The sequence below is a fragment of the Dipodomys spectabilis genome, unplaced genomic scaffold (assembly GCF_019054845.1).
Source record: "Dipodomys spectabilis isolate Male_0828 unplaced genomic scaffold, ASM1905484v1 ptg000140l, whole genome shotgun sequence".
NCBI classification, from domain to species: Eukaryota; Metazoa; Chordata; class Mammalia; order Rodentia; family Heteromyidae; genus Dipodomys; species Dipodomys spectabilis.
Genome location: NW_024870817.1, coordinates 23,832,264 through 23,846,478, shown reverse-complemented (window position 1 = coordinate 23,846,478; position 14,215 = coordinate 23,832,264). Strand labels below are relative to the sequence as shown.

The window sequence follows — 14,215 nt, the reverse complement described above, 5'->3', positions numbered from 1 at the left end:
TCCTGAACAATGCAGCTATTAACATAGTGGGGTTTTTTTTTTTTGCATTGAATTAGACATAAAATGCAAGGATGATCTAAAATATGCAGAAGGATTTGCATTGGTTATATGCACATTCCATGACATTCATATACAAGTGACTTGACCATCTTAGTATCCAAGGTTGAGCCTGGATTATACAGGATGCCAAGCAATGTTCTTAGTCGGCAGCATTGTCCAATTTTTAGATATAGAATCCTTCCTATATATAAAAGTTTAAGTCAGAGTTCTACCTAAAACTGGAGCCATTCTGGCTCAGAGGGGGAAAGTGGATGAGGGCCACCCCTTGCCAACTGCGAGACCCACCACATGTATGGAGAGCTGATGTCTGAGAACTCGCCCTGTTCTAGTTTTTTGCTGTACTCTATTTGGTTTTAAGCATCATCCACAAGCCAAGTGATGACAAAGAAGAAAAGTGAAATGACTCATAAAAGTCAAATTATTTATTTGGGTTTCTTATTAAAGGTTAAAACTAGATTTTTTTTAAGAAGAAAAAGTCCAAGAGTCACCCAAGAGTTAGTTCTACTTGGAAGGTTTCTGTCTAGTTCTGTTTCCTAAAGCTGAGTGTTGACTGGTTTTCCAGTCGCTTCTGATCCTTTCTGTTCCTCGGTTGCCGTATTCCCAATGCAGCATAGGTTCAGCTCTTGAGACCACTGGTGAAAGGCTAGGACAAGTGGGGGCTTTGTAGTGCTGTGGCTCAGGAACACTGGCTCCAAGGAAAGCACCGCTGCCCTGCCCACCATGCCACCATCCATTGGATTCCTGTCCAAATAATGCTGTGAGGGCCCGGTGTGAGGCTCCACTTCATTTTTATGTGACAATAGGAAGTGGAGGGAGAAGGGCAAAATAAAAACAGGGGATTGCTATTTTGCTATTTCTACCTTAAAAGCAGGAGAATTGGCTGTGGTTACTTACCTTTTTTTTTTTTTTTTTTTTTTTTTAAGATTAGCTCTTGGCTTAAAGATCCAAAACATGACTTCTTTCCCTGGCTTTATTAATACTTCTTTAAACCTTAGCCCACATTTTCTGAGGACATCATGCATTTTTAAATGTCTTTTAAGCAAAGATTTAAATAATGAAACACTCAAGGATAGAAGGTGGAGGCAAGGAAACAGATTCAAAAGCGTCTGGGGCTGGGTTCACGTTTAAGAGCCTGAAATTAGCAGAATACTGGAATTCTATCTACTCTTACTCTGCCTCCTCAGACTTCACATCCAGAATTTTTTTTCTTTAGAAAGCTAGTAGCAATGCTCATGTATAAAACAGAAAATGTGGTTGAAAAGAATTCGGTATAGATATTAGCTTACAGTTAGCCCAGTTTTTAAAAGACGATTTTACCAAGTTATCCCCATACGTGGCATGTGGCTTTGATGCTTCCCAAGGTCAACCTGAGGACCTAAGGGGCCCACCCCTTTGAGGGATTGCATCCGAATTTTGTACATCCAAAGCAAGATTGCTTCTGCAATTTCACTTTGGTGGCTTTAAAATGCTAGAAGAGACTGTTGCCGGGAGAATACAGCCAACTTGCCGCTCAGGTATGAGCCTGCACGTGGCTGTATCCACTGTGGACCAGGTTCCCCTCCTCCTGCAACTAGCAGCCATTACGGGAGAGTAGCATCTGTCTCATAGCTATTGCTCTGAGTTAACTTGGAGTTGGAGGTTGAAGGGGTTGTTTGGGATTTGAACTCTGGCTAATGAAAGAAACGAGAGAAGGAATGACTATATGTAAAGTATGCTTCTAACAATATCTGTCTTTATTCCAGGATGGCTTGAGAAGGTTGTCAGGAAATGAGTATGTGTTTACAAAGAGTAAGTTTTCATCTGTCACCTGTTTCTGATTGTCTCCAGTCTGGGCCACACCCAGATTATGACTGTGGCTCAGGAAAGGCTTTGGTGCTTTCATTGAGTTTAGCATCTCTGTGATTGACATTTGAAACTGCAGCTTCTGATTAAAATTGCTTCTCTGAGCACAATTAGTATAACTCTGTAGGATTGAGTGTGATGGTTGGTACACAGCAGTAATCCCAGCTACTTGGGAAGCGTATGTAAGAGGATCAAGGTTTGAGGCCAGCCCTAGGCTAAAAACATTATGTGAAAAATAAAGCAGCATGGTAGATCACTTGATTAGCAAGTATGAGGCCTGGAGTTCAAACTTGAGTGTTGCAAAAAGAAAAGGAAAGAATATGGTCTTAAGGTTTTATAAGAGTAGAACCTCAGCGCGACCATCCCTCTACCTGTGGAAGTTCAAGACTTCCTAGTGGGGCAGAAGTGGGGAGGCCATGTCTGTAATCCCAGCTACTCTGGATGCAGAGACAGCATCTCAGTCACAGTCTAGCCCAGGCAAAAGCTAGAGACCCTATCTGAAAACTGAAAGCACAAGGACTGGGGCTAGGACTCAAGTGGTGGAGCGCTAGGCCCTGAGTTCAGCCCACAGTACGGCACACAGGTGCAAACATTTTTTTCTAGTGGCAATGCTTAGGGACATTCAGTTTCAGAACTCACCGGCCTCCCCCACCCTCTCCCACCTTTTCTATTTGCTCAGATGTGCATCAGAGTCACAGTCACCTTGCCATGCCAGTAACCATCAACGACGTGCCACCTTCTATTGCCCAGTTACTTGATAATGAGGAAAGCTGGGATTTCAACATCTTTGAACTGGAAGCAGTTACACATAAAAGGTATGAGACATCTCTGATCACAGTCAGGCCTGAGGCCTTCACAGTAGGAAACTTGGAGGGAGTTTGTTGTTGTTGTTATTATTGTTGTTGTTTTTACTTTTGCCAGTCCTGGGCCTTGAACTCAGGGCCTGGGTACTGTCCCTGAGCCTCTCTGTGCTCAAAGCTAGTACTCTACCACTTGAGCCACAGTGCCACTTTCAGCTTTTTCTGCTTATGTGGTACTCAGGAATCCAACCTAGGGCTTCATGCATACTAGGCAAGCACTCTACTGCTAAGCCACATTCCCAGCCCACTTGGAGGGAGTTTTGTGCCTCAAGCTAGCTCCTTTATGGAGAGGGAGTTGTCCTGGCTGACATTGGATCACTTTGTATGTCCTGTCATATCCTAGTTTGGATACTCCTTTGTGCTAGTAAGCAAAGAGTTTCAAGTTTTCTTATCTCAAAATTTGTTGAAGCTTTACCTACAAAATAAATTCAAAGCAGGGATAGGTGGTGCATATCCATAGTTCCAGCTACTTGGGAAACTGAGGCAGGATGATTGTGTAAGCCAAGCAGTTTAGAGCCATCATGGGCAACATAGTGAGACCTCATCTCCCCCACGGGGAAGCTTTGAAAGTAGCAGCAATATTTCCTTGAATTTGTCCTGTCAGCTGGGGACACATGAGACAAGTCGAAGGATCTCTTGTATATTCGAAGCCATTTCTGCTGAGGAGTTAGCCTGTGGGTATGAATGATACCTGTAAATATGAAACATGACTCTAAATGGTGTGACTTCACTTTTGCCCAGAGAAGTTCTCTGGGCAAGTGAATTCAGTAAACCAGGATTCATTTTCCTATTTTGCAGGCCATTAGTTTACCTGGGTTTAAAGGTCTTCTCCCGGTTTGGAGTATGCGAATTTCTAAACTGTACTGAAACTACTCTTCGGGCCTGGCTACAAGTGATTGAAGCCAACTACCATTCCTCCAATGCCTACCATAACTCCACTCATGCCGCAGACGTCCTGCACGCCACCGCCTTCTTCCTTGGAAAGGAAAGAGTGAAGGTAGAGTTCCCGGATCATGATCTAACAGCCATCTGGCTTGAAGATCCAAGAGATAATGTAATAAATGCATTTGGTGGAGAGCTACTTTCACAACCAACTTTCACAAGCATTTTTGTTTGTTTCTTTGTTGTTTTTCTAACCAAATTGGTTACTTTGGTATTATAAAGACCTAGACCTTTCTTTTAAACCCCCTCCTCAAATGCATACATACTAATTTATGCAACTCCAGAGACTCCTGTATATGAGCCCATGATGCGATAGTTCAGGAGCTTGGTGAAACTGGGCTGCAGGGCAGAATTGTTATAGCACAAAGAGATTAGGTCTTGCGTTTAAATATGGCCTTCGGTAGAGTGCAATCCTGATCATAGTAAGCCAGCCAGCCGCTACTGACTTATGCGCATTTATGTGTGTAGGTGTGAGGTGTGTGTGTGTCTAACTTTTGCCTAATTGGGAAAGTGTCCCATATCTTTTAGTCTTAGTCCCATGTCGTCATCGTGCATAGCAGGGCTGATTTGAAGGGTAGCCACGTACTCTTGTATTACTGAGCTGGCACAAGGTCCCATGGCCGTTTCTTCAGTTGTAGTTAAGCTTGTAATTCCTTTGCTAAAATTACAACTGAAGCTTAAATTTTAGGGCTGCAATGTGACTTAGTGGTAGGATGCCTGCCTAGCTCATGCAAGGCCCTGGGTTTGATCCCTAGCACCACAAAGATAAAATGCAGATACTCTTGGTACTGTCTGGATATTGAAATTACTATTAGCTTGTGAACACAAGGTTTCATTTTCTTGGCAGAAGTCTGATGAGGGATACGATCTTGGGATCTTAAGATGAGGAGACATTGGAACAGGTCAAAGGAGTAGAAATGATCCCAAAAGTGAGGTGGAAGAATTCCTTCTCATTATTGCCAGGGTCATCCAGTTATTTCAGCAAGAAAGCAAAGCATCGGGTGCAGGCGTGATGCTTTTGAAGGTGCTTTGAGGTCTTATTTTTTGTTTTCTAATTTGAAGAAATTAACAGCTTTAGCCTGGGTCTGTGACACCTCTCTGAGATACAGCGCCTCTGCATCCCTGCCATGAGCTCTGCTTGTCTATTCCACTGGGTGAAATTACTCAGATGAGGTCTCACCACCAGCTGAGAATGCCACCAGGTGATTAGCGCCAAGACCAGAGGGAGGCCTGCCCCTCCGCCACCCTCCCTGAATTAGAGCCTCTCTAGGAAAACTCACATGCAATGTGCAATAAATTAGGGACCACTTAGTCTTGCCATTTTCTCTCTGCCTATCCCTTCTCTAAAATAAGCATGTCCCTGAACTTGAGTTCAGCTCATGCATTTGGGGTCTAACTGAATTTCTCAAACAACAGCCCTCGAAAGGTGTCGACGTAAGACTAGATATAATGTTTGCATTCGTATTCTGGCACCTGTTAGAGATTCTGAAAGTATACAGCTGGGGCTGTTAGGAACTCCTGAGTTGAGAGAGTCAGAAGTTCACCAGCCCAAATTCAGATTAGTCTACTCAGAGGTACTTTTGGCTCTCTCCTGAGGCCTCTTCCCGCAGACCTGCCACCGCAGACTAATAGGGCCAAGAGATTGTATTCCAATCTCTTCTGTGCATCACCTGCCCCTCTAAATCCTCCAGGATAAGGTTTGCATGTGCTCACACATATGTGCATGTAGGAAGGGACCTGAGGACCTCACACATCATAAGCACATGCTGTACCACTAAGCTGCTCCCAAGCGCCACGAATACAAAACAGCCTCAACCCAACATAGAGACAGTGGGCCAGAGCAGACAGGCCCTTGAGGTTCTATAGACCTCGTGCTCTTTCCGCCAGTCTTAGCAGATGCATGGTACTCACAGTGAACAGCAAGGCCAGGACAGCCAGAACTGCTCTTTAGTGATTTAGGCCTGAGTGACTATCCTAAATAAGAAAGTGAAAGGCTGACCCACCCCAGAGCCAGTCTTCCTCAGCATGACCCAAACCTACTCAGGTTAAAGCAATTAAAAAGAAAAAATGCAGAGATGTTCAAGCTGAAGGTTTGTGGGGGTTTCTTCCACAGACCATCTCGCACTATGCACATGCACACACACACACACACACACACACACACACGTACATGCATTTCTTCTCTCCTTGCTCTAGGCTTACTAAGTCCTCTTTCCCCATCTCCCAGCCACTTCCTACCAGCCAGAGCCGGACTAGTGCTCACTGAATTGCAGGAATTGGTCCATTATTGGTACCTTTGGAAAAGTGCCATTGTCACTGAGATGTTGGGTTGAATCAGGTCTCATTTAGTACCATTTGTACTCCCTACCCATTCTCTTGAATCTTCCATTGAATAGTTTAAAAATAGTTTGAGTAGTTCAAAAATAATTTGGCTTGAGACGTCTAGGAGGGCCAGACCTATTTCAGAGCATGAGCTAGAAGCCTAGGGCTCCCTGGGTCCTCACCCCCGGGTGGGGTAACCAAAGGTGGGGCCCAACTCATCCTAGCTCTGGGCCCTGTGCTCCAGGCAGCTGCGTGCCTGCCGTTACCTGGCCTCTCCAACAGCAGTGAAGAGGGCTAATCATGCTCTTTTGCCCTGCCCACTCACTATGGTTCTCCATCTTGACAAGAGCTGAAAAGAATAATATTTTGCTGTTTCTCATGAAGCTTAGTCCTGTTGACAGAGGCCAAGCCAGAATTGTTCAGCAGTTCCACAAGGTGAAGGTTCAAAATAGAAAAGACTCCATCTGAGGGGCCATAGAGTTTCCAGGCAAAAACCTACTATAACCCTAACCCAACACAAGCAGCTGCAGCCCAGAGCGGGGCCAATGTGTGAGGACAGGTCTGAGCTTCAGGTTCAGCCTTTCTCACCCCAAAGCAGTTTTTCCTTCAAGCCTGTGCAGAAGAGGAAGTTTGGGAATACCGTAAGCCCCGCCCCACCCTCTAGCCTCATTCACTTCTCCCTTGGTCATTGCTCTGAAGCCACACATTACTCTCTAGGATTCCTGGATAAAGCTCTTGTGCTTATTTTCTCTCAGGAGCTTCACCTGGGCTTTTCTTTCTGCCTGGGCTTCTCTTCCTTGCCACCTGGTGCCTGACTACTGTCTGCTTATCCTTTATATTTCAGCATAAAAATCACTTCCTTAGAGAAATTATCCCTGTCCACACTCCAGCAGTCGTTTCCACTTTAGCAGTCATTAGCCACACATTAAAACATTAAAACGAGCCAGGCGTCAGCGGACCACGCCTATAATCCTAGCTACTCAGGAGGCTGAGATCTGAGGATAGGGCTTCAAAGCCAGACTCGGCAGGAAAGTCCATGAGACTATTATCTCCAATAAGCCACTCAGAAAACTGGAAGTGGCATGATGGCTCAAGTGGTAGAGCGCTCGCCTTGAGCTGAATAGCTGAGGGACAGCACCTAGGCCCAGAATTCAAGCCCCACGACCAACAAAACAAAACAAAAAAACACACACAAAAAAAACCATTAAAACTAAATAAAATTAGCTGGGTGCTGATGGTTCACACCTGTAATCCTAGCTACTCAGGAAGCTGAGATATGAGGATTGCAGTTTGAAGCCAGCCTGGGCAGGAAAATCTGTGATTCTTATCTCCAATTAACCATGAAAAAGTTGGAAGGGGAGCTGTGGGTCCAGTGGTAGAGTGCTAGCCTTGAACAAAAGAAAGGTCAGGAATAGCGCCCATGCCCAGAGTTTAAGCCCCAGAACTCACATACACACAAACACACACACACAAACACACACACATAAACAAACAAAAAAACATTTAGTTCCTCCATTGTACTGGTCACATTCTTGAGTCCAGTAGCTACAGGTGAATCTGAATTAACTGTTGTAGGTAATGCAACCATGACATACACCATAATTATTGATGGTAAGACCCCAAACTAGACCAGTCCAGTGTTTCTACTCTCAAAGAACATATACATTACTGCTCAGCCAGCTCACTATATTACTTCTATCTGTACATTTAAAATTTTTTTGTTTCTCCCTCCAGATTATAAGCTCCATTAATACAGAATCTGTCAGCATGAATCATTCCTGTAGCTCAAACCCTGTGAATAACTGGTACCCATAGCATCTAATAAACAAATTCATAGTACACTATGTGACAGAAGCTCTTTTTCTCTCCTAAAGCTGTAGGCTAAGAAAACATGTATCTTCAGATGTTCTCCTTTGAGTTCTTTATTTGCATAATGAAAGCTTTACAGTTTTCCTTTCTGCCTTTGCAGGCTGCTAGCTCAGCCCCCTTATCCTTTTTTCCAGGTAAAATAATTCTTTTTTACAGCTGAGTTCTAATCATCCGACCGGGTGAATGAACTCTGGAGAGGGCTAGGCAACCGCTATAATTCCATTTCTCCTCAGAAAATACACAGCAGAGAAAGGGATAGATACTGTTTGTCCAAGGACACCGTTCACCTCTGAAAATTGCAATGTTCTCTCCTACCCTTCCAACTTCTTCTACACTTCTTCTCCAGAGACATACTGGACATACTGCCTAAACTTGCCTCCTTTATCCCAGGGAAGCCTTGACCAGCTGGATGAGGTAGCAGCCCTGATTGCTGCCACAGTCCATGACGTAGATCACCCAGGACGGACCAACTCCTTCCTGTGCAATGCCGGCAGTGAGCTTGCTGTGCTCTACAATGACACTGCAGTCTTGGAGAGTCACCACACAGCCTTGGCCTTCCAGCTCACAGTCAAGGACACCAAGTGCAACATTTTCAAGAATATTGACAGGTTTGTTGGTCTTGGCTCCTGTGCTCAAGGGGAAATTCCATTTCTCCTGGCTTCTCTGAATACTCCGGGGGAAATCAAAGTGTCAGGGTAGTTGTACCACTGCATTGGATGAGAAAATAATGACCTTGCCCTAGCAAACTTAATTTTATTGTTCAGACTGCCTTTGTGGTTTTAAATCTCATTTCATCTTTGATAAGTTCATGAAAATGTTTTAAATACTGCAAAACACTGCATAAAGATTGACTGTATGATTAAGAAACCTAGCAGATATTTTTACTCTCCCAGGAGATGAGTCTGTCCTTTGGGTGGCTCAAAGGAAACCTCCACTCCTGTCTTTCCAGCCCAGTTTTGGTTACTTAACACATTTCATCATGAGGAGGTTCCAGCAACGGTGATAGAGCCAAAGGCAAGGCAGGGTTCAGTCTCACTGGGCCCTCTCTTCTGCTGAGACCTGGCCGGGTATGACCAGACATGGAGTTACTGCCAGCAACTCTGTGATCAGACTGCAGGTATCTTGCTAACAGCACCAGCCAGCTGCTAGGCAGAGGCCTGGAAGGGACCCAGGAATTCAACTGGATCTTAGGACAGATTGTTTGGACCTATTGTTTGGTGTCTAGACATCTAGAAAAACATGGAGACCTGATATGGCAGATTCAGCTTAAGCTTCATCAAGTATCAAGGATTGGTTTTAAACTTGTGCCGAAATAATTCTTCCCAATTGCCAATTTTACTCAACATCTCATTCTTGCTCTTGAAGTTAGAAAATGGCAGGAATTGGCCAGTAATTGTGGGTGGTTGTTCCATCCACCTCAAGGTCTAACAGTCGCAAGCTAGAAAATTACAAACAAGAAAAACTTCCTCCGCAGCTGTAAGACATTGTGAGTTCTCAGCAGCAGGACTCTGTCTGTATGGAATGTACTAGATGGTTCATCAGGCTGCCATCCCAGCCTGTCCTTCATCTTGTGTCCTTCTCCATCTCCATGTTCCTAAGGGTCAGGGCAAGGGAATTGCCTTGTAAAGTGAGTGTTCACCATGTGACAAATACTTTAGCACTCCTAATTCAGTGTCAGATGTCACTAGGATGATGGAATCGCATCTCCAATACTGCTTTATTGAGAGAATAGGCAGGTGGACTTTGCACTCATTTAACTCTGCCCCAGCTCATCCTGGGTTGAGTAAGAAGCATGACGAAACGGCAGTAAAACAGTTCTAATTCTGGACATGATGTGAACAAAGTCCTTTGTGTTCTGGTTATTTTAGGAACCATTATCGAACACTGCGCCAGGCTATTATTGACATGGTTTTGGCAACGGAGATGACAAAACACTTTGAACATGTGAACAAGTTTGTGAACAGCATCAACAAGCCAATGGCAGCTGAGGTAAGCACCCCCATGTAATAAGATACATCAAGTGTATTTCCATGAGCATCCACACTGGAAGCAAATTCCCCTCTTGGTGCAAGGAAGCTGGCAAAGGGCTGCAAGTCCTGGTGACTTGTTTTTCTTAGGAGAATAGATTGGCAGAGGCCACAGAAACTTGAGCTCCTTGAAGAAAAGGCCCTGAGATAAAGTGAAGAGTGACAGGAGGAGTTGGGCCCAGGAAATCCAATGGAAAGAACACAAATGATTTAGGAAATCAAACGCCTTTTTAATTCTGGAGCTCATATCTCTTGGAAGTTTTTTTTGAGGTGGTTGTTGTTGTTGCTATTGGGGCTTGAACTCAGAGCCTAGGCATTGTCCCTGAGCTTTGTGCTGAAGGCTAGTACTCTATCATTTTGAGCCACCATGCCAGTTCTGAAGTTCCTATCTTTATGGTTAATGACCTATCTAGGTGAAAAAACTGTGTCCACTTCACCTCTGCTGAGCCTCATCTCCCATACCATCCACAGATACCACCATACAGCTCAAGGCCCTATTCTCCAACAATGGACTAGAGGTAGCAGCTATCTGGGATTTAGAGAGTGGGAAACCTATACAGAATGAAACAATTTGGAATTGAGATATTCTATTCAAGCTATTCTATTCAACTCTGTTGATACTATGTTTGCCACAATATCTGTAGCAAACTTTTATCTTTCAATGCTCAACAACCAAGACAAACAACCTTCAGAATATATGTTGCCTATCAGTGATCTAGTAAATAAGACCACTCTCAAAAACTGCTTAAATGTCAAGCCATCTTCAGCTTGGCAGAGCTTTGAAGAGCTAATTGTTTTTATGCAAATCCAATCAATGGTGCCTTTGCAAATGGGGAATCGTTTTCTAGGCTTGGTGTAGTTAGTTCCGATTGCACATAGATCACCTACTTATAGACCTGCCCACAAGCCTCCGGACCACAGAGGTATGTGCACATCACAGGAATGACTCAGTGTATGACCACATGCCAATGTCATTGAACAGATGTTCTCTTTCCTTGTCCCCAAGCTTACCTGGCTCACATTCCCCTCCAGTGAGGTAGTCCAGGAAACACATGCCCTTAAGAAACAGCAGGTGGGGGTGGGCCAGAAGGTCCCAGGAGAATGACTGGTGAGTGGGAGCACAAAAGTATAATGAGAAAATGCCACATGTATGTGCAATATCCTCACTTTTAAAGCCTCTATGTATCTAAAAGTTCTGCTTTCACACAAAGCAAAGGAAAGCCTTCCTTAGAGGTGACCTGCAGCACTGCCTGCAGTTGTTCTGTCTGAGGAAAAAGGGTAGAAGGGGGTAGATGGGTGGCGACAGACCCCTTTTCCTTCCAAACTATATATTGTATTGAGGGTTTTTTTTTTTAATGTATCAACATATTATATACACCAAGGGAAAGAAACCGCCTTGCTTCCTGAGTGCTGGCCACACCTAAAGTACCTGGTGAGGAAATCTGTGGGCTGCACACCACCAGTCCTGATCTGATCATCTGTCTTCCAGATTGAGGGCAGTGACTGCGAATGCAATCCTACTGGGAAGAACTTCCCTGAAAACCAAATCTTGATCAAGCGCATGATGATTAAGTGTGCAGATGTGGCTAACCCATGCCGACCCTTGGACCTGTGCATTGAATGGGCTGGGAGGATCTCCGAGGAGTATTTTGCACAGGTGCGTTGCCTCTAGGGAGGTCTCACTTTCCTTCTAGTAAGGCACCAAGTCACAGAAATGAGTGGGTGCTCCAGATGGGTAGCTTCTCACCACCAAGCAAGCAGCTCACACTGCCTGGAGCAGACTCCCGCTTCCCTCAAGGGACCAGCCGATATGCTGGTCACCGACCAAGGTCTTCTAGGGGAAGACTGAGCCTTTAGAAGTAAATTGTCGGGTCTGGGAAGGTGGCTCAGCGATAGAGTGCTTGCCTCGCATACATGAGGCCCTGGGTCCTATTCCTCAGCACCACATAAACAGAAAAAGCCAGAAGTGGCGCTGTGGCTCAAGTGGTAGAGCGCTAGCCTTGAGCTGAAGAGCTGAGTGGCACTGTCCAGGTCCAGAGTTCAAGACCCATGACTGACAAAAAAAAAAAAAAAAAAGAAGTGAATTGTCATATTCAAATTGCTGAAAGCTGAACTTCCACAGGAACTAGGAAGTACCCCCATACATTAGGTCACAAGTTAGTGTTTCCCTGGTGCATTATGGGAAAATAGACATGAATAAGCCACATCCTTGCCCAGAAGTAATTCACAATCCAGTTGGGGATGGAAGATGTGGACAGATAGGTCCATGTTGGTTTAAAAAAAAGAAGGTATGTGTAAAGAAGTGTATATGTTAAATACTACAGGAATTAACAGACAAGAGGAGGGGTTAATGGAAAGTTTTAGCAACGTTTCTGGGAAAACAAGGCATTTTGAAGCAACATTCCTAAAGACAGAGACTAGAATTTTTAGCAATATGCATTTTATTTTAACAGTGGCAGTGAAAAGAGGCATGAAAGGTGGCATGTCAGATGCCATCTGAAATATAGCCCTACTTCCAGAAAAAAGGCTCTAAGGACTGGTTGTGTGTGTGTGTGTGTGTGTGTGTGTGTGTGTGTGTGTGTGAATCAGAAGACAGCAGATAGCATCAAGTGATTCGTAAGCTGGAGAGGGGTGTTGGGACTGGAATATAGTACTAACACAGGATAAAGAATAGCTGGCCAGCAGAGAACTCAAGAGAGTTAACTGAGACTTTCAAAGCTAGGGAGGAGTCCCTAAATTGAGGAAAAATAGGACAGGCAGTTCTGAGTTTGACAGCAGAGGAGAGAAAACCAAGAAAACCTTAAACACTAGTGGGTATTTTAAGGCTACTCAATCAACTGAGCAAGCCGAACCAAAAGCTGGTAGGAGGCCATTAGTGGGCTTCCCAGGACCCACATGGAGAGAACTTGAGTACTGCATCTAGTTACTCCCAGTGTGTGGTGGGGAATGGGGGAGAGCCGGTCTTAAGTTCTCATAAGCTTCCAAGTTAGGCATCCTTTTCCCTGAGAGGGGTGACCTAAAATTCAAAAGGTTACAAATGAAGCCTCTTCTCAGCTCAACACACCATCAGGAAAAGGGGATCTTACTAGTCAGCTTGGTCTTGTACACATGAACCTACACGCTCATGTGCTTAGCACATTGCTACATACCTTGAGAGCTGCAAGGCTAATACTCACATCCAAACAAATGTATGTCATTCTTTCAAGTAAAAAAGAAGCAAGTTCAGTTCACAACTCAATTGATCAGCTGCTAAATCCGGAGAAAACAGTCAGATTCTGGCATACAACACAGGGCTTTCTGAGTATTTCCCATTTCGTCACACAGATTGTCAAAAGACATATTCTCTAAGGTGAGGATTTAATCGAAGTTAATCTCATGAGTTCCTATTCGTGTGGCTCAAATGGCACAGGGCCAGCCATGAGTGAAAAAGCAGAGTGGGAGTGCAACATCCTGTGATTAAGCCCCATGTGTGCAAGCGTGCGTGCGCGTGCACACACACACATGTTGATTATTCTGATTGTTTCAGACAGGTCATTCTTAAATGAAACTTTTAACAACTGAAAGCATGTGGTTGTGCCTAGAAGAGTGACTGTTCTCTTCAAATTGCTTGGTACCAGTACTTGATCCATGCTGGGGTGCTGACCAGGACCAGCATTGCTTCTGCAACCTTGGTGCATTGACAATTAGCAGACTTGTACTTCTGGATTACATTGTGAAAATGGTTTTGAGCATTCAGTAATATAACAAATCACAGAAATGTATGTAAGCACCCAAAGATCAGTGCATCAGGAAGGACTGTGGAATAGCCTAGAAAGAAAAACAGACTGGAAAGTTGCTTAGCAGTAGATGCTTGCCTCATGTTGGCTAGACATTGGGTTCCATCCCCAGCACCAAACAGATAAAGGAAACCTAAGAATTGGAAGGCCAGAACATAGTCATTACAGCCCATCCAACATGTGTTATTTAAGTTCCTGGGCCCTCCTAAGTCTTCCTTCATAAATAAAACTGGACAATGACCCACATTCACGGGAGCTGTGACTGTGAAAGCTTCTTGCATGTCCCACAGCCCCGGGCGGTGGTATTTTTTCTTACAGACTGATGAAGAAAAGCGACAGGGGCTACCTGTGGTCATGCCGGTGTTCGATCGCAATACTTGCAGCATCCCCAAGTCCCAGATCTCCTTCATCGACTACTTCATAACAGACATGTTTGATGCTTGGGATGGTAAGTCAGTTACTGCTTCATCACACACAAAGAAATTTGTTGCATTTGACATTTAATAACAGACTGGGT

At 44.4% G+C, this 14,215-nt stretch overlaps 1 protein-coding gene across 2 annotated transcripts in view; it reads left to right on the top strand.

Annotated features, from left to right (window-relative positions):
* Window positions 1-14,215, top strand: part of Pde8b (phosphodiesterase 8B) — an 88,857-nt gene that overhangs the window by 71,667 nt on the left and 2,975 nt on the right. For both annotated transcript variants that reach the window (XM_042690912.1, XM_042690911.1), the window contains 7 exons: window positions 1,803-1,848; window positions 2,582-2,717; window positions 3,561-3,759; window positions 8,286-8,503; window positions 9,764-9,884; window positions 11,412-11,579; window positions 14,017-14,146. In XM_042690912.1, coding sequence (XP_042546846.1) covers window positions 1,803-1,848; window positions 2,582-2,717; window positions 3,561-3,759; window positions 8,286-8,503; window positions 9,764-9,884; window positions 11,412-11,579; window positions 14,017-14,146 — 1,018 coding nt within the window. The remainder of the gene's footprint in view (window positions 1-1,802; window positions 1,849-2,581; window positions 2,718-3,560; window positions 3,760-8,285; window positions 8,504-9,763; window positions 9,885-11,411; window positions 11,580-14,016; window positions 14,147-14,215) is intronic.